At 36.5% G+C, this 18879-nt stretch overlaps 1 protein-coding gene across 3 annotated transcripts; it reads right to left on the reverse strand.

Moving 5' to 3' along the window:
- LOC109349970 (protein SCAR2-like) lies at positions 9495 to 18588 on the reverse strand. 3 transcript variants are annotated; one of them, XM_019591077.1, is made up of 10 exons: positions 18258 to 18588; positions 15263 to 15426; positions 14353 to 14476; positions 14105 to 14234; positions 13715 to 13773; positions 10966 to 13614; positions 10518 to 10899; positions 10345 to 10431; positions 10143 to 10247; positions 9495 to 10006 (listed from the first exon to the last, which is right to left on the reverse strand). In XM_019591077.1, exons 1-10 carry the CDS (start codon positions 18410 to 18412, stop codon positions 9953 to 9955), a joined length of 3909 nt encoding a protein of 1302 aa, XP_019446622.1. In that variant the 5' UTR covers positions 18413 to 18588; the 3' UTR covers positions 9495 to 9952. The 3 variants fall into 3 exon arrangements, with proteins under 3 accessions (XP_019446622.1, XP_019446613.1, XP_019446605.1); XM_019591068.1 differs by having other exon boundaries at positions 10518 to 13614; positions 13715 to 13770; XM_019591060.1 differs by having other exon boundaries at positions 10518 to 13614.

Genomic DNA, 18879 nt, shown 5'->3' on the forward strand with positions numbered 1-18879 from the left:
ATTTTAATTTAATTATTTTCTTCTTTGTTTTTTTAAAGGAACCTATTCTATGCCTAATAAATTTGAAATTTATTTATTTATCTTTTTTATTAACAAATGGGTATTATTTAGGAAATCTCATTCTAATTATTTAAATCCTAAAAATAAAAAACTAATTTTATTTAGGAAATAATTATTTTGAAAAATATGTTGAGTTTTTTATAGGTCGGGCAAAAATGGTATTCATAACAAGGAAGATGATACCTTTGCTGTGCCAATATATTTCTTCAACTCAAATACATAAAATACATTGGGAACCTTAGAGGTAGGAGATAATTGCAACTTATAAGTTACCGCTCCAATTCAACTATGTAATATAAATGAACCAGAAAAATTTAAGAGTTACTTATCAATTGCCCTTGGAGCTACATAATGCTGCTTGTGGGAATGTAGTTTCAAGTACTCCAAGTCACCTACTTGAAATTCTCTGTCAATCATATGCTTGTCATTAAATAAGAGTAATTGATGATCCGCACCTACTTACATGAAATTAGTTACATCACACAAGAATCTTATAATTGGTTTTCCTATGGTGAAACAACAGTTGATTTAAGTTTAAAAGAAACAATAGTAAAACCAGTTGTGGAGGGAGCTATAAAAACGCTACTGATCAACATCACTTAATCAGATCAATAAAATTAAAATAAAATATTTTAAATATATTATGAATTACTTATAATTAATAGTTAATGATAATAATATAAGTATAAGGAGCATACTAAATATATTTATTAAGTATACTCCTAACATACTAATAATTAACAAGGTAACATATTACTACCATGTACATGTACCAAAGAAAAAGAGAACCACATATTAGATAACTATCATCATCAGGATATGATATAAAGTTGCTTTAGAGAAACAACTTGTAGGCCAAAGTTACTAGTGAATAACATTTGCCATGTAATTAGAGGAGATAAACTTTGTGTGAAAGCTGATGAGTGACAGAGATGTGCTACTACATGATATGAATTTGTAACCAAAAGCATTAATTAAATGAGCTTGCAGATATACATTGTTCAACCTGGCTACATCTAAGCATGCATTTATATATGGAATAGTAATCAATTATTAAAAAATAACTCACTGAGCATAGAATGTTGCAAGGGTGTAACTAAGGAAATGTGTAATTCACAGTTTTTCCTGCAGTTTTAGAAGGAAGAGTTCACATGTGTTAGATTGGGGGTTTCTCTTCAGAATATATGGTGAAAAAAAGTTGAGGGTATGCATCAGATACATGTCATGTACCAATTTGTAAGGGGGACTAGCATATGAGGGTATCCATGCTTCATATGCTGGATGTGATGCATTGGACCAAACCATAGTCTAGAAGGTAACATTCCAACTTCTATAATTAGGCTGTCTTAAGAAACATCTTAAATATGGGTCCCTGGTCGTTACAAAAATTCCGATAGTTTTAGGAGTTATCGGAACTGTATCACAAGTGTAATGTGGCTGCATCGACTGCAAATGTCTAAAACTTCAAGGTTTTCGAAATTTCTGAAAATAGTATTTAAAACCTTGATCTTGAATTTCCTATGTTATACCTCATTCATGATTAAAGAAGAAGTTAATGATGACTTATTTATACAAAAAAAAAAAGATATGTTAGGATGATATCTGCAATATAACACAAAGCCAACAGTGGATCCAAAAGATGCGCTAGGATGATATCTGCAACAGTATGAATAAACAGGATGATATCTGCAATAATTTGTATGAACAAGATGATATCTTTAACATCTCTTCCCATGTTTTCAGATTTCTTAGTCGCTCTTAGTTCATTGAAGCATCCATGATTCCATGTAAAAGAACAGTATATTATAAAGTAAATTAAATGATGGACTTCCAATTCTCCAACTCATTCACGATGTAAAGAGATACAAAAATATATAATGTCTTATTGTCTTCAATTGTATGCAAGTAAGTGGCAAGAAATTTACAAAACATACATATTTGCTTTGGGAATGAATCATTGTGACTGTATTGGAACCTATACTTTTGAAACTCACCAGTTCCATCCCGGTCATCCGGTATCCCATCTACCCGGGTAGTCCTCTTTTCTAACCAATCAAGATTCAAACACGCCAGTTAGGGGATTTCACATGCCCATTAACCGGGCCCGATAGGTCAGCTTCGGGACCATTTCCGCCTGACATGCCACTAATGATGCACTAACACGTCACCTGCAAACTCACCTACCCTTGCAACACGATAAAGACAAACTACAATATGGCTACCAAACTTGCCAAATGCTATAAGTCAACTATGTACAGAGTACGGCCCTATCAAACCCGTATGACATGGAAAAGCAGCCTCCGATAGGCCAGAATGGTCAAACATGCCAACAGTATCCTCCAGACCTATGTCATCCACCTCAACCACTTAATTAGGGATCTCCCCAACAGGAAATATTATTATTCTCTCATAAGTTAGAAGTTATCACTTGTAATTGTTACTCTCTACTTATTTTTTGCCTTTTATTTATTGCTCCCAAGCATTACCTCTCCTATCTTACTAATTTGATTGTCAGAGAAGTTTTTCACGTACCTCCATCGGTGGGTCCAAGTCAACCTCTGTCTAGATTCCAGAAGAACTTTTGCCCGAATATTTGAAGAAGTCTTACCTGGACCTCTTGTCTGACCAAACCGCCCATCCACAAAATAACATTGACGCTGCCTGTGGCTTACTTACACCATGGTGACCATCCAAAACCAAGCAAGCCCCACTAGCCAGATAGAACCAGCACCGGCAAACATGTCTTCCAACCACCACACATCTTCCATTAACTCCCAATCACAAATATAACCTTCACATCAAGCTAGATGAAGCTACCACACTACCCCATAACAACCACCATTAACCATCCAACAACTTCTCCACATTATAGAAAGGTAAGAAAAGATAACCCAACAACAGGCCAATATGTTGGAGGAACTTCGCCAATCCAAACAAGAATCGAGTTACCGACCCTCATGGTCGGTCACCCAAGCACATATAGTCGAGTTTTGGGTGTAAAATCTAAAAAACTCTTAAGTCCCACATAGAAGAGTTCTGGAAAAAAAACAACTCCCAAATCCCACATTGGAAAATTGAGGAACTTGGGAAAAATCACATGTTATAAATAGAGGCATTATCTCCTCATTATAACTCGGCCTAAGTTGAATGCATTTTCGTTCAACTTTTTCTTTCGCCCTCATATTTTCTTTCGATGCATTTCCGGCAAATTTTTCCCCATTTCTTTCCGCGGTACTGAGAATTGACACAAACAGCCAAATTGTGGGAATTTGAGAACTGACACTAGTAGTTAATATTGAAGGGAAAGAATTGGCACATGTAGCTATATTGTGAGCATTTCGAGAACTGATTATGGTAGTTAGTATTGAGGGAAAAGAATTGGCATATGTAGCTAAATTGTGGACATTTCGAGAAGTGACACTGGTAGTCAATATAGTGGGAAAAGAATTGGCACAGGTAGCCAAATTAAGGTCATTTCAAGAACTAACACTAGTAGTCAGTATAATAGGAAATGAATTGGCACAAGTAGCCATATTATGAGAATTATTAGAAGTGCATTAGTTAATTGTGCACTATTTATTGTGCTTACATTACTTAAGTGACTCACTTAGTTTGACTTTAGTTAGAGTTTCTTATTAGATTGTTAGAATTGCATGCCTTGTATCATCTCTATATAAAGGACTCAGCTCCTTATTGTAAATCAGATTGAAATAATACAGTTACTCATTTTACTCTCATTGATCTCTCTCTCTCATATTCTAGATTCATCTTCTCCTTCTTTTCGTACATGGTATCACGCCATGGCTGCCACACAAACCAACGCTGGAACCTTCCACTCTTCACCACCGCTTTCTCCCTCAGCTACTTTGCTGCTACATGCAGTTTCTTCTCCTCTTGTTCTTCCTCTTCCTTCATAAAACTAATGGAGAAGAACTATCTGGTGTAGCGCCATTTCATGCTCGCAACCCTAACTTCTAACAGAGCAAATAGAGTCGTCTTAGGCACAAAAATTCCTCATCGATTTCTCACGGAGGATGATAGATTGATCAATCGTGTCAATCTAGTGTATCTTGGATGGGAAGAACTTGATCAAATTATGTTTTCGTGGATTCTAAACTCTCTCTTCCTGAAGCACTTCAACCACATGTGGTTGGATGTAGACACTCATGGCAACTCTAGGAGGAACTTGATTCCTATTGCAATTCTCAAACGAAAGCACGAAGCCGAAAATTACGTTCTCAACTTTATTCCATTTCACAGGGTTCGAGTTCAATTTCTGAATATTTCACAACAGTCAATGGACTTGTGGATGTTCTAATCTACATAGGTACGTCAATTTCAACTGCGGAACATATTGATTACATTCTTGATGGCCTTAATGAGGAATATCATCTAGTTATCACTTCTTTAGAAAGTCAATTGGATCTTCCTTCTGTTCACAATCTTGAACCATTTCTGCTTACCTTCGAGTCTCGTCTTGAGAAGAATAAAGGTAAAGTTCTATCAGATGCTCTCTCAGCTAATGTTGTTGTTCACTCCACTTCACCTCCTTCTTCAAAACCGATTAATTCATTCTCACGATAGAATATGCCTCTATCGCAAACTTCATCGCCTTATTTTGTGCCATGATCTGAATCACAAAATTCAGGTTTCACTGGTGGTTATGGAGGTTTTAATGGCTATCGAGGAAGAAGTGGCAATCGTCGTGGTGGTAGGAGTAGAGGAGGAAGAGGCTCTGGACGATTCTCCCCATTGTTTTGTGTATATTGCAATAGATTTGGTCATGAAGTCAATTCTTGCTACTATGTTCCACCGAATTTTGGTGCCACCTAGTCTCTTCCCTCCTATCATGTGCCACGTCAGCAATCACCTCATTTTCTCAACCATGTTGGGCCTCATTCACATTATCCAGCCCATTTCCTTCTTGACTTTAACAAAGATTTCTACTCAGGACCTTCTCAATCTTATAATCATGGGCCGTCATTTTATCCGATGCATGACACCTCACTTCTTGGGACTGGCCCAAATCATTCCACAAGGCACACATTCCCTCACTATGCAATGACTGCATCAGCACCTCACAACACAAAACCTTCTGTGATGGACACCAAGAAAGTAACATGGTATCTTGACTCTATGGCATCAATCACTTGATTTTTTATCCAGATTTGGTGCATGAACCAACTGAGATGTTTTCTCATGATCAAATCTACATGGGTAATGGAACGGGTATCCCTATACATTCTGTTGGAAATTCTTATTTATCCTCTGTCTCTAACTCACAATTTGTTTTAAATTGAATAATCTTCTTCTTGTTTCTTTTATCACCAAGAACCTTTTAAGTGTTTCACAAATTTCAAATGATAATTGTTGTTAGTTTGAGTTCATCCTAATGTTTGCTATGTGAAATCACAGGGTTCTAATGAAATATTACTCAAAGGATTTCTAACCAAGGAATGACTTTATGCTTTCCAAGGTGTTCTTCCCACTTCTGTGTCTTCTTGTGTTGTAGCTTCTACAGCTTGGAATTCTTCTAGTCATCATAGGTCTAGTTCTAGTGTTTGTAATGAGCTTAACTCATCACCGTGTAATAAATCTAGTTCTACTATGTGTAATGAGCCTAGCTCACATACTTCAATGTTTTCCCTTTGGCATCTTAGGTTGGGTCATCCCCATGAATCAGTTGTTAAAAATGTTCTAGCAAATTGTAAAATCTCACACAATAATAAAATTGTGTTTGATTTTGTTCATCATGTTGTATTGGTAAATCTAATAGACTTCATTCTGCAATTTCCTCTACTATTTATAAATCATCCTTTGGTTTAGTCTATGTTAACCTATGGGGTCCTGCATCTGTTCATTCTGAAACATGATTCAGGTATTACCTCTCTATTGTGGATGCCCATACAAGGCACACATGAATTTTTCTACTTAAACGGAAATCTGAAACACTCTGTTTCAGTATTTCTTGAGTTATGTTCACACACAGTTTCAACTCACTGTTAAAGCTGTGCAAAGTGACTATGGAGGAGAATTTAGACCATTTACTAAGTTTCTTAGAAGTCATGAAATTGTGCATATGATTTCTTGCCCTCGTACACACCACCAACAAGGCACTATAGAAAGAAAGCATATGCATATTTTAGAAAAAGGGCTAACTTTACTTGCTCGTTCTCATCTTCCCTTAACTCTATAGGATCATGCCTTTACAACAGTTGTTTTTCTAATCAATAGACTTCCTTCAGTTACTCTTAACAATAAATTTCCTCATGAACTTCTCTTTGGTCAACCACCAGACTATTACCTATTCAAAGTTTTTGGATGTGCATGTTTCCCTCTTCTTAGGCCCTACAATAGGCACAAGCTTTCTCCTAGAAGCTCATAATGTATCTTTCTTGGATATTCTTCTAATCACAAAGGGTACAAGTGTATGTCATATGATGGAAAGATTTATATTTCAAAAGATGTTATCCTTAATGAATATGTCTTTCCATTTGCTCTTAAAAGAAAAGATAAATCCAACACTGGTCAAAATGTTTTCATTTCATCTCCCATTGATTTTCATATGTCTCCTATATTCACTACTCCTAATGAATATTCTCAACATATAGAAACCTCAAATTTCACAAACACCTCTCATCCAGTTCCTGCTAATAATGTCTTAGCACCTGTTTCAGTCTCATCTCAAAATTCTTAGTCTTTCTCCCTACCTTCTAATCCTACTCTTCAACCTATTAGTTTTGATTCTATTTCTACTAATCATTTACCCTTGATTACTAGTTTTGTTCCAGTTACATGTCATCCCATGCAGACAAGATCAAAATCTGGGATATTCAAAACTATATATCCCAGAGTCCACCTTGTGCAATGTGAACTTGTGAGTGTTAAGGCTGCATTAGTCATTCTTATATGGCAACAGGCAATGCAAGTGGAATACGATACACTCATGAAATTGGGAACATGGTCTCTAATGACTCTACCACCTAATAAGAAAGCTATTGGGTGCAAATGGGTTTTTAGAGTTAAAGAAAACCCAAATGGAACAGTCAACAAATATAAAGCTAGGTTGGTGGCAAAAGGATTTCATCAGAAACAAGGAGTCAATTAAATGAAACCTTTTCTCCAGTAGTTAAGCCAGACACAATTCGGGTACTACTTACTCCTGTTGTTTCTCATCAATGGATGATTGAGCAACTTGACATCAATAATGCCTTTTTAAATGGTATTCTTGATGAAGAAGTTTACATGACTCAACCATTGGGGTTTCAAAACAAGGATAAGTCTCTAGTTTGCAAGCTCCACAATGCCATTTATGGACTAAAGCAAGCTCCAAGGCAATGGTTTGAGAGACTAAAAGGATCTTTACTCAAATTTGGATTTAAAATCAGCATGTGTGACAATTTTCTCTTCATTCACACATCTAAGACCTATAAACTATATGTTTTGGTATATGTTGATGACATAATTGTCATTGGGTCATATTCCTCACATGCTCAACAACTTATCAAGGATCTAAGTTCTACTTTTGCTCTCAAACAGTTAGGTCCTCTTGAATACTTTCTTGGCATTGAAGTCAAACACAAAAAGAATGGCTCTCTATTCCTATCTCAAACCAAGTACATCAAAGATCTACTTGAAAGAGCTAATCTTTCTTCATCTAAGTCTCTTCCTACACCAATGGCCAACAATTGCAAATTTACCAAGCAGGGATCAGATTTCTTTTAAGATCTCACTTTCTATAGGTCTATTGTTGGTGCTCTTCCATATGCAACTGTCACCAGACCAGATATCACATACTATGTGAACAAGGTATGTCAATTCCTAGACAAACCTTTAAATTCGCACTAGACAGCAGTGAAAAGAATCATTAGGTATCTTCAAGGGACTCAGACCATGGGGTTGACTGTCAAACCTGTTGGAAATCTCTCTGCTCTATCAATTGTAGCTTTCTGTGATGTTTATTGGTCATCAGATATTGATGATAGAAAGTCAACTTCTGGTGCTTGCCTCTACTTGGGTCCTAATGTTATCACTTGGTGGTCAAAGAAACAACATATTATTTCAAGGTCAAGCACTAAAGGTGAATATAGAAGCTTAGCCTTGGCTTCTCAAGAAATCATGTGGGTTGAGTCTCTGCTCAAAGAACTACAAGTCACTCATCAAACACCCACTATTTTTTGTGACAACTTAAGCACAGTAGTGATGTCTCACAATCCGGTTCTGCACAACTGCACCAAGCATATTGAATTGGATTTGTATTTTGTCATGGATAAAATACAAAAAAAACTCTAATTGTCAAGCACATTCCCTCTGAATTTCAAACTACTGATATTCTCACAAAGCCACTACCTAATACTCAATTTGTTACTCTTAGAAACTAACTATGAATTCAAGACTGCAACTCGGTAGATTAATCAAAGCATCATCATCTGAGAAGTCTTGGATTCAAGGGATATATTAGAAGTGCATTAGTTAATAGTGCACCAGTTACTGTGCTTACATTACTTAAGTGACTTAGTCAGTTAGACTTTAGTTAGAGTTTCTTAGTAGGTTGTTAGAACTGCATGCCTTGTATCATCTCTATATAAAGGACTCAACTCCTTATTGTAAATCAGATTGAAATAATACAGTTACTCATTGATCTCTCTCTCATATTCTAGATTGATATTCTCCTTCTTTTCTTACAAGAATTAAGATAATTGACACTGGTAATCATATTGCGAGAATTTCGAGAATTAGCAGTGATAGTCATATTGTGGTGGTTGTATTCAAGATCGATTCTTACAATGCAGTAATTATTTGATAACAGAGATCTGTATTGTTTTATCCTGGGGACGGCGTGGTTGATAATCTGTCTGTACATTTTGGGAAGTACCACAAAACGTCTTAAAGAGAGCGACCTAGTCGTGACTCAGTTAGTAAGTATTATTTCCTGTCATTTATAATGTTGCAAGTTACGGTAACAACAGTTTGTTTGCAACCTAGTTTTTTAGCTTCAGAGTCTACAAACGGATCCTGAGGTGTGTTCAGATGGAAAAGAAAATTAATAACTTCGATGAATATAGCTTAATCAACATATATTTATAACCGGTTTTCCTTTTTTCTTTTTTGGGTTATTAATAAAACATTAATTTCACAACACTTGGATGCAGTTGCACACAAAAGAATCTGAATTGTATAGAGCTGTGAGTATGCTGTGTAACTATCACAATTGTTTGTGATATATCGTATATATTACTGAACAAGCTTATACAAAGTTAAAATGCAAATTTGGAGAAACTCTTAATTTAAGCACCATATAGATAAGAGAAGCTGGTTTGTTGAAATCTGTATCATATACTGATATTTACTACTAAGTTTCAATTTACTTTCTAATACGTAACTGGTCATAAGAAGGGTTAGATCACTGAACAAGCATAATGATAGAAAGTATACACTGAAAGGATTTTACACACGTATATATATTACTGCACTGGGCACAGTTGAACTACTATATAATAGATGGTACAATTATCACCAAAAACTACATAGAATTACAAAAATGGATACTGAAGACAGTAAACCAAAAAATATCACAATACAACACAAATATACAGCTGCTTATATGAAAGGGAAGAATGATTGTTTTTCGATAGGTTGGATCGGATCTGGACTGGTACAGCGCTTGCACGCTGAGTCGAAAATTCATCCAGAATTGCATGCTTTTACCAAATGTTCATGCATATACAGTGAATTGTGAAGAAAGAGGACTAAGGAGGAGATAGATTATGATAAAGAATCTGGTATTTCAGGGAGCTTTCTTTACAGGGAATAATGATTTTCTAGACCTGGTTTTGGTGAGAACCAAAGTTTTAATATATTAACTGGCTGAGAATACTTTAAAATGGTAAATTCAAGAGTCACTCCAACTATCCGCGTCATCATCTTCATCACTTCCAGCAAAAGCCTATTTCAATAATTAACATATTAGACATATTAGTTGACCCTGGAGAAAAGGGTTATGGCAGTGAAGAGACAGGAAGAAAGGAAAGCAAAATATGCGCCTATTATAGTAAAATAAACAAAGAAAGAGAGGGACGGACATGGCGAATAGCATTTGCTTTCTCCAAGATGGCAGCAAGCTTCAAGTTCGTCTTTGGACCCTGAATGCTGGGTCGCGTAGCCGCTGCAGGCTTCAAGTTGAAGGACTGATAAAAGCAAAAAGTAATATTAAGTACAACAATGATTTAAATAAATAAGGGGGTAAGATCAGCATAAAGAAAAAAAGTTCCAAGCTCTAATAACCTTTGTTCTTATCTGTTCTAACAATGAATCTCTTTCTACTACATTTGGTGCTATTACAGGCATAACCCGTTCAGTAACCCTCCTAAGCTGCAGTGGTTCAAAGGCAAAGTGTTATACAAGAATTAAGACCACAAGAAGATATTGTCATAAAAAACACCTGAAACTGTCATCACCTTGCTTTTGTCATGAGCAACAACAGCATCAATTAGAGGATTCCGAGGACGAGGTAGCTTTGTCTTTGGTTTTTCATTTATCCTTTCACTCTCAAAATCTGATGTTTGAGCATTTGTATCAAAGGATGATGGCATCTCCCCCACAGAAGACAGAAAATTCTGATTAGGCTCCATACTTTCCATGTTTGGTGGCAACATGAATGAGATAAAAGGATGTCCCTTTTCACCTTCCACATCACTCATGGACTGATTGGGTATTTTAACTTCTGAACTAGTCTCTGTCATTAATTGACCTGGATTTTCTTGTAGAGAGATGGAATCATGTCCAGAAACAGAACATTCGGCAGGTGATACCGGAGGCAATGGATTTGAATTCTGTAGGATTTCTCCTTCAGAAGCAACAGCATAACCATGTGGAGCCATGCCCATAGATACCACACTACGTACAGAGTGCTCAAGTGTTTTAACTGCTGAACTAGTCTCCATCATTAATTGACTTGGAGATTGAGTTTGTTTTTTTTGTGGAGCGATGGAATCATGTCCAAAAACAGCACATTCAGCAGGTGGTATTGTTAGGTATTGGTTTGAAATCCGCAGCATTTCTCCCTCAAGAGTACCATCGTCACCATCCGGAGGGCTTCCCATAGACTCGAGATTACTTATAGACAGCTTAAGTGTTTTGTCTTCTGAACTAGTCTCTGTTGTGATTTGACTTGGAGATTGACTCAGATTCCCTGGTGGAGAGATGGAATCATGTCCAGAGACAGCAGATTCATCAGGAAGTATAGAAGAGCATAGGTTTGAATTCTGTAGCATTTCTCCCTCAGAGGCAACAATACAACCATGTGGAGGCGTGTCTGAAGATACCACAGGTAAAGCTAAGAAGGGGTTCTGGATTTGGTTTCTATCCAGCACTACGTAATTATATAGACCATTTGCATCATTAACCATGATTGGGAATTGAAATGGTATGGCAACAGGATTCCCTGAAACTCCCGCTGGAAACCCAGAAGAATGTTGGAACTTATCACTTTCCACAGCCATGACGGGCATAAATGGATTCTGATGCAGCAACGTATCTCTCTCAGAAGTTGGAAAATCAGATTGAGATTTCTGATCAGGTTTAATTGGCTGCATTGGTTGGGCTGAGACTCGATTTACTTCTACATGTTCTCTCTGTGAAATGAGGGAAGCATGTTGAACCTTGCCCATTCTCCATTGCATAGGAGGTAGAGGGGGCAAAGGCGGCATCTCATCAAGATTATTTTCATTTGCCTCAGGAAAGAGGTCAGGAAGAGGAGACTTCAGTGGGTCCATGACATGTTTTGTTGGATTAATCACTTGGCCAGATGAATAAGATGATTGCAGATCAGAATGCAAAACTTCAATTTCTGCTGAGCTTGGTTCACCACGTGGACTGTCATGAATTAAATCTGAAGATACCTCCCCAGTAAAGCAACTTACTAGATGAACAGGAGACAAATCTTCCAGATTAAGTTGAGTTCCTACGATACAATCCTTATCCTTTGAGTCTCGACTATCAAGCGCCGACATAGTCCCTGAGTTCAAGTCTAATTTTTCCATGGACGGGAAAATGTGATCCACTCCTTGTACAGCATCTCTACTAACCAAAATTTCAGAAGAATTTTCATTAGAAGATTCTGCATGCAACATTTTGATACCAGAATGACCAATGTAATCATCTTCACAAGTTGAATCTAAATCATTAGAAACTTGTAACAAATCATCAGAATGAACACAAGGATCATCATCCTCCAAAATATTTAGACATTTTTTATCGAAAGAATCCACAGGGCAAGCATCATCTTCTACTAGGAAGAGAGAAACAGGTTTAACAGCAATAGATTCAACAAGACCTGTTCTGTTTTCATAATCTTTTAATCTTAAATTAAGTTCAGCTGGTGACGCAGAACTAAAATCAAGTCCTCTAGTCACAAGATCAGAAGAGGCTTGCTCAAAATCAGAAATCTCTTCAACATTTGCATCATCATGCAAGACAACCTTACCACAATCTGTATTTTGAAGCTCAACAATTTGGGGCATCTGGTTGGATGATGTATCTCCGACCTCAGGTTCGTGATACTTGGCATATCTGAATACTATAGGTTCTGATGGTATATTCTCAACCACAGTGCTTAATGAATCAGAGTGAGTGAAACAGGATTTATCATTCTTGAAAGAATTGTTCTCATCTGATGTAGAGGAGTTATCAACTGATCGAGAATCTGAAAAGTGAGCTTGCAGCTCTATATGCTCATTTCCATCTCTTCTGAATGAACTAATACTGTCTGATGTAGAGGAGGTTCCAGTTGAGTGAGAATCTGAAAGGCGAGCTTGAACCTTTACCCCATTTCTATCTTCTTTGAATGAACTAATATCATCAGATGTTGAGGAGTCTCCAAATGATTGAGAATCTGACAATCGAGCTTGTACTTGATGTTCTTCTTTACCATCTGTATCTGTTACCTTTTGAATATTCAAGAAACCTTTCTTGGGTTTCCACTCATTGTCTGTTTCCAACTCTGACTCCATGGTAGTTAAAACATCCATATAATTGTCAACCTCCCTAGCCACATCGTCAGAATGATACCCATCTAAGCTGCCATGTGTTTTCTTTTGTTCATGGACTGCCAATTCTATTTCACGAGGGAACTTAGGGTAACAGGAAGACATTTCAACTGTCCCACAAGCTGAGGTTTGCTTTCTTGCCTCTGAGGGATCTCCATATGTCTCGCCATTCACTTCTGAAAATGGTTTTAGTTGTAATTCCACCTCATTCGGGGATATGTGATTTCCAAATGACTTTTCCACAGGATTAATGCTACTTATTTCAAGTATTCTAATCCCCGCTTCACTAGTATCATTCAATGTGAGTTTCACAGGTTGCGGAATGATTGAAGTTTCACAAATCATTTTAAGATCAGGTGAGGGAGTTTGAAGAAATTTCTCCATGTAACTCTTCCCAGCTGTTGTTTCAGCTGAAAATCCATTCAATTGTCTTTTCTTCAACTTCACAAGGCGTGCAGGATTACTATAGCCATTCTCAATACGATCCTCAAGAAGCAGCTGATGTAATCTGTAAAAATGGAATCAGTAATCAACCATTTAAGGACCTTTATAGATTCTAAAAACCAGAGAATAGATTAATAGATCATAATAAAATTATTGGAACTCACTTTGAATGTGGTGGTACAATGGGAGCTTCACCATCCCTCAACCATGCTCCTTTCTTCTGCTGGAAATGAAAGAAATAGTTATAACTTCAAAGTTGTAAGTATGCAATTTTTGCATGGCAAAGAATTGTTCTTAATGGCAATTACTTGATATTGCAATCCCAGTATGAACAAAAGAAAGTGGTGCTGAAAACTTGTCTACTTGCTTTCGATGACAATATATGTATTGAAGGCTCATGTGCATCAGTGCATCAACAACACATAATTCACACCATTTCATTGCAAACATTATTTTGCAGCAAGATTCCAATCAAAAGAAAATCAGAGATTTTACCATTTAAAAAATTTTCCAGAAGAAAAAAATAATAAATGGTAGAACTTGCAAACTTGTACCTTGACCTTGCGAATTCTTTTTTCCCTGTGAACTTCTACTGTCGATATTCCAAATGAAGCTGACTCCCTTTTAAAGAATGACGGATCAGTATAACGTTTCAGACATGCCCCAGCCCCAGCCACATCAAACCTGCAAGAAGCCAGAAGAGAAAAGGTAAAGTTTCATACGCCTACAACATATGAAGAATGTTTTTGGTTGATATGTATATATAGATGTTGCGTGTGTCTGATGAATCAGGCCACCCTACTTGTCCAGAAGGAACAGTCTTGGGGGTCCACGGCACTCCTCATATGAATCCATTACAAATCGAGGTAAGTCTCCACGAGTAACAAGATTTTGTTCAGACGGATGATTAGGATGCCAACCAATCCCTACAATATAGTAAGCAAGTCGGTTAAACTAGACAACTAAAAAAAGCAAGAAATCTCAAAATATGTCAAAGCACAATGGATCCTATCTCTATGTATGTTGTCTTAAAACAAAAAGAAACACTTCCGAGTTAAGATATTGTGTCATGTAACAAGCTAGGCCAATCCCTCTGCAGATATATTAAAGGAAAAAAATCTAAATAAACCATGGGCTGAACACTACAAACAACCCAACAAAATGACCATAATGTTATCCTCAGATGAAGAAGTTCCCTTGAAGATTCTGGCATTACTTTTCAACCATAGGCATCAAAGCACAGCAAATACAGTGCACTGCCAAAGAATTTTAGAATCTGTACGGAAGCTAAAATCATAAAAGGAAATAAGAAAAAACAGATCCAAATCATCACGGCAAACCTAATTCCCTCCAAGATAAACAACAACAACCAAGTTTTAACCCTACTAGGTGGGGTCGGTTATATGGATTGAATGACGCCATAATGCTCTATCATAAATCATGTTCATTGACAAAGCATTGATCTTAAGTCTTTCTGAATTGTTGTCTATGGTTTTTCTTGGTTTCACTCTTCCTCTAGGAATTGGACTAACCTCCATTTGATCTACTCTCCTTACGACGCTTCTACCAGTCTCCTCCATATATGTCCAAACCGCAAGATACCCGAAACGTATTTCAAAACCTAAAGTATACAACTTAGACCAAAATTCCAGCATTTTTAGAAGGGCAATATGCAAATCAGTACATTAGAACTTTGTAACAAGTAACCCAACCTCCATTAGTAAAGAATGATGAATGATGAGTTTGAGAGTAAAAAGCCTTCTCAAGAGAAGGAACTTCAGCCTCAAGCTGTTGAACACGACCCATAAGACTGTGGCCTCTTGCAGCAGTAACCATTACCTCTTCATGCAGATTATGGAAGATCGCGGCAGCAAACCTAACCAAAATAAAACAGTTAAATGCAGAGAACTTAACAGCACCTAGTGATGGCAAAAAAATATCAATTTATAAATTTAAATGTTGATACTGGGGTCGAAATTGTATGTGCCAAGAGAGGAAGGAAAGTCATGGTAACCATCTAGAACTAACTTCCTGGTAATCAACTACATGATGCAGAAAACCAGAAACTATCAAAGCTCTAGCAATATACATACAATTTACTACAGGAGTCATTGGAATCAAATTCACCAGATTTAACCATCTAGGGTTAGCTAAAGGCTATTACCGAGGTTGTGAACAGAAGATCCTAAGATTATTACCTTAATACACACTCCAATACCAGCAAAAGGAAAATGAGAATATCTATTCATTAGTTCATCTCATCTATAAAATGGTTTATAGATGCTATACATAGTCGGTTCTAAGCCCAGATAAAAGATGAAAATTGTATTAGGCAGTTGACAACCAACTTAAAATGATGTCAAATTTCTATGAAATGGATCAACGATATTATAATGATAATGTTAGGTCGTTGCCCAGAAGCAACCCCCTGTATCACCTGGTTATAATGTCAAAAGAGCAAGGTTGTTGCATCACCGCCTGAATATAGTAAAACTTAAGCAAGGGTTCACGTACTTGCACGAACGGGTGCGAATAAAGAAGCTAGTTCATCAATATAGAATATGGATCAAAACATGGAATATAGGCACTCTTACATGCAAATCAATGGAAATAGTTGACACAACGATTAAGAGGAGGATTAATTTTATGTGCCTGCAAGAAACTGTGGGTTGGTGAAAAGACAAGTGAGTTAAACACTTTAGGTTTTAAGATGTGGTACATCCATCAGACAAGATCGAGAAATGGGATGGGTATAATTGTAGATGAAGAATGGAAGAATGATATAGTGGATGTAAAGAGAATAGGAGATAAGATCATATCCCAAAAGTTTATAATGAAGGAAGACATATTTAATGTGATGTGTTAGATGATCATTTGAAGATAAAGTTTTGGGGGACTTAGAAGGTGTAGTCAAGACAATAACCTCTAGGAGAAAAGATTTTCCTTGGAGGCGATCTTAATGGGCAAGTAGAGAGGGACACTAGAGGATTTGAAGGTGTATATGGTGGATATGGAATAGAAAAATCAAATATGGAAGGTCGGACTATTCTAGACTTCTCTTCAGTTATTGATTTTACAATAGTCAATATATGTTTTAAGAAGCGAGATCTTATCACATACAAGAGTGGAGTTGCACGTTCACAAATCAATTTCTTCCTGATAAGGAAACCAGATAAAAAGTTTTGCTTGAACTACAAAGTCATACGTGAAGAGAGCTTGACGAATTGAAAAGAGAGAAACGTAGTAGCTTCAGTCAAAGGATAAGGATTTTGAGAGGTACAAGAAAGTACAAATGATATGTGGGACGAGAAGACTAAAGGAATTAGGAAAATAGCAAAGGAGATACTAAGCGAATCTAGAGACTCTGGTCCAAATGGTAAAGAATCATATGGTGGTGGGTTAAAAGTGTCCAAGACAAAATTAAGTTGAAAAGGGAATGTTATAAGTCATGGTCGTTGTGTAAAAATTCTGAAAGTTGGAAAAATACAAGGTAGCTAAGAAAGAGAACAAGAAAGGAGAAAGCGAAGCTAAAGATATAGCGTATGATGGGTTATACAAATCTCTGGGTACCAAGAGAGGGGAAAGAAATGCTTATAGACTTCAAAAGGGTAGGGAAAGAAAGACAAAAGACTTAGACCAAATGAAATTTGTTAAAGACGAAGATGAAAAAGTCTTGATGAAAGGCAAAGATGTGAAGGAAAAATAGAACTATTTTCACAAGCTTTTCAATAGGGGCATGATTCCTTACTTTCTGATAGACTACACATGAGATGATCAAAATTATACTTTTTATTGTACAATTCTAGAATTGGAAGGGAGCAAAAGAAAGGCTCATACCAGATTATAGCACATTGTTTGAGCCAAATCAGTGTGTGGTAGGAGAGGACTGTTGAAGGGAGTCAACATATACAAACTTGATTTATGCAAGTATTGTGTGCACGGAAAACGAATACGAGTTAGTTTCAAGGATAGCCAACACAAAACTTGGGGCATTCTAGATTATGTCCACACTAATGTATGATGATCCACTCAGGAACCATCTGTAGGAGATTCTGGTATTCTATGACCTTCGTTGATGACTTTTCATGTAAGGTGTGAATGTATTTTCTGAAGTATAGTCATAAGTTTTTTCAAGGTTCGGAAGACAGTGGTAGAGCACGAGACTGATAGAAAAGTCAAGTATTTGATGATACAGAATGATATAGAATACAAAGACTCATAGTTTCAAAAAATTTGTGGGAAACATGGCATTCAAATACACTTTTCAAGGAAGAATACTACTCAACAGAATCATATTAGCGAGAGAATGGTTAAATGCATGAAATTAGATGCTAGACTTTCTAAAAGTTTTGGGACAGACAGAGCCGCTTAATATGGCTTGTTATGTCATAAATAGAGCAGAAGAAGTATGGACATATAATCCAGTCAAAATGACACTATTTTGACATATTTGGTTGTTCTCATATGGACATGTACTTAGTGATTAACAGTCTAAACTTGATACCAAGTCAAAAAGATGTATCTAAGAGCTCAAACTAAGAGTGCAATCAATTCAATTGCATCTAAGAGCTCTAGTGAGTGCAATCAATTCAATTTCATCTAAGAGCTCAAAGCAATTCCAAATCAAAATCGCAAAATTAAAAAAAAAAACTCAAACAGAGAGAGAGACACACACAAAATTGAAGTTGAAAAAAGAAAGTGACTAACTCAGCAAGGTCACCGAGCTGACGCAAGAGACCAACAAGTGCCGCCATGGAAACAGCTTCAAGAAGAGCTTCTGGATCATCTTTGTTGGCTGAACGGTACAATTCGGGATCAGCTAAACTGTGCTCGTTCCTTATGTGGTACTTGGATAACGGCATTTTTTAAGAAGAATGAAATGAATTGAGGAAACTGTAGTTGTTTTTTCACGAATGCTCTTTGATATTTTCTTCTTCTTACGGTGACTCTGTCTCTTCGTTCCACCATGGAAGAGAGAGAAAAAAGAAGAGGAAGAAGGAGAGAGTTTATTTTTTATTTCGTTAATAATGTTACGGGGAAATGAAATTGATGAAGATAAACGGTGAGACTGGGACAGCCTACAGATGGCAAAAATACTCACCACGTTAATACTGGTAAAAATAAATTATACATGGGAGTGGTATTTTGATACTCATCTTGTCACTAACTATGTGCTTATAAATTTGTTTTTCAATTAAATAATTTATATATATTATATTATTATTATTTTATAATTATATATGATTTATTTTTCTATTATAATAAATTTTAGTGATTGAAATATATGATAAGTTTAACATGTCTATAAATTTTATTATTCATATAATAA

The sequence above is a fragment of the Lupinus angustifolius genome, chromosome LG01 (genome assembly GCF_001865875.1).
Source record: "Lupinus angustifolius cultivar Tanjil chromosome LG01, LupAngTanjil_v1.0, whole genome shotgun sequence".
NCBI classification, from domain to species: domain Eukaryota; kingdom Viridiplantae; phylum Streptophyta; class Magnoliopsida; order Fabales; family Fabaceae; genus Lupinus; species Lupinus angustifolius.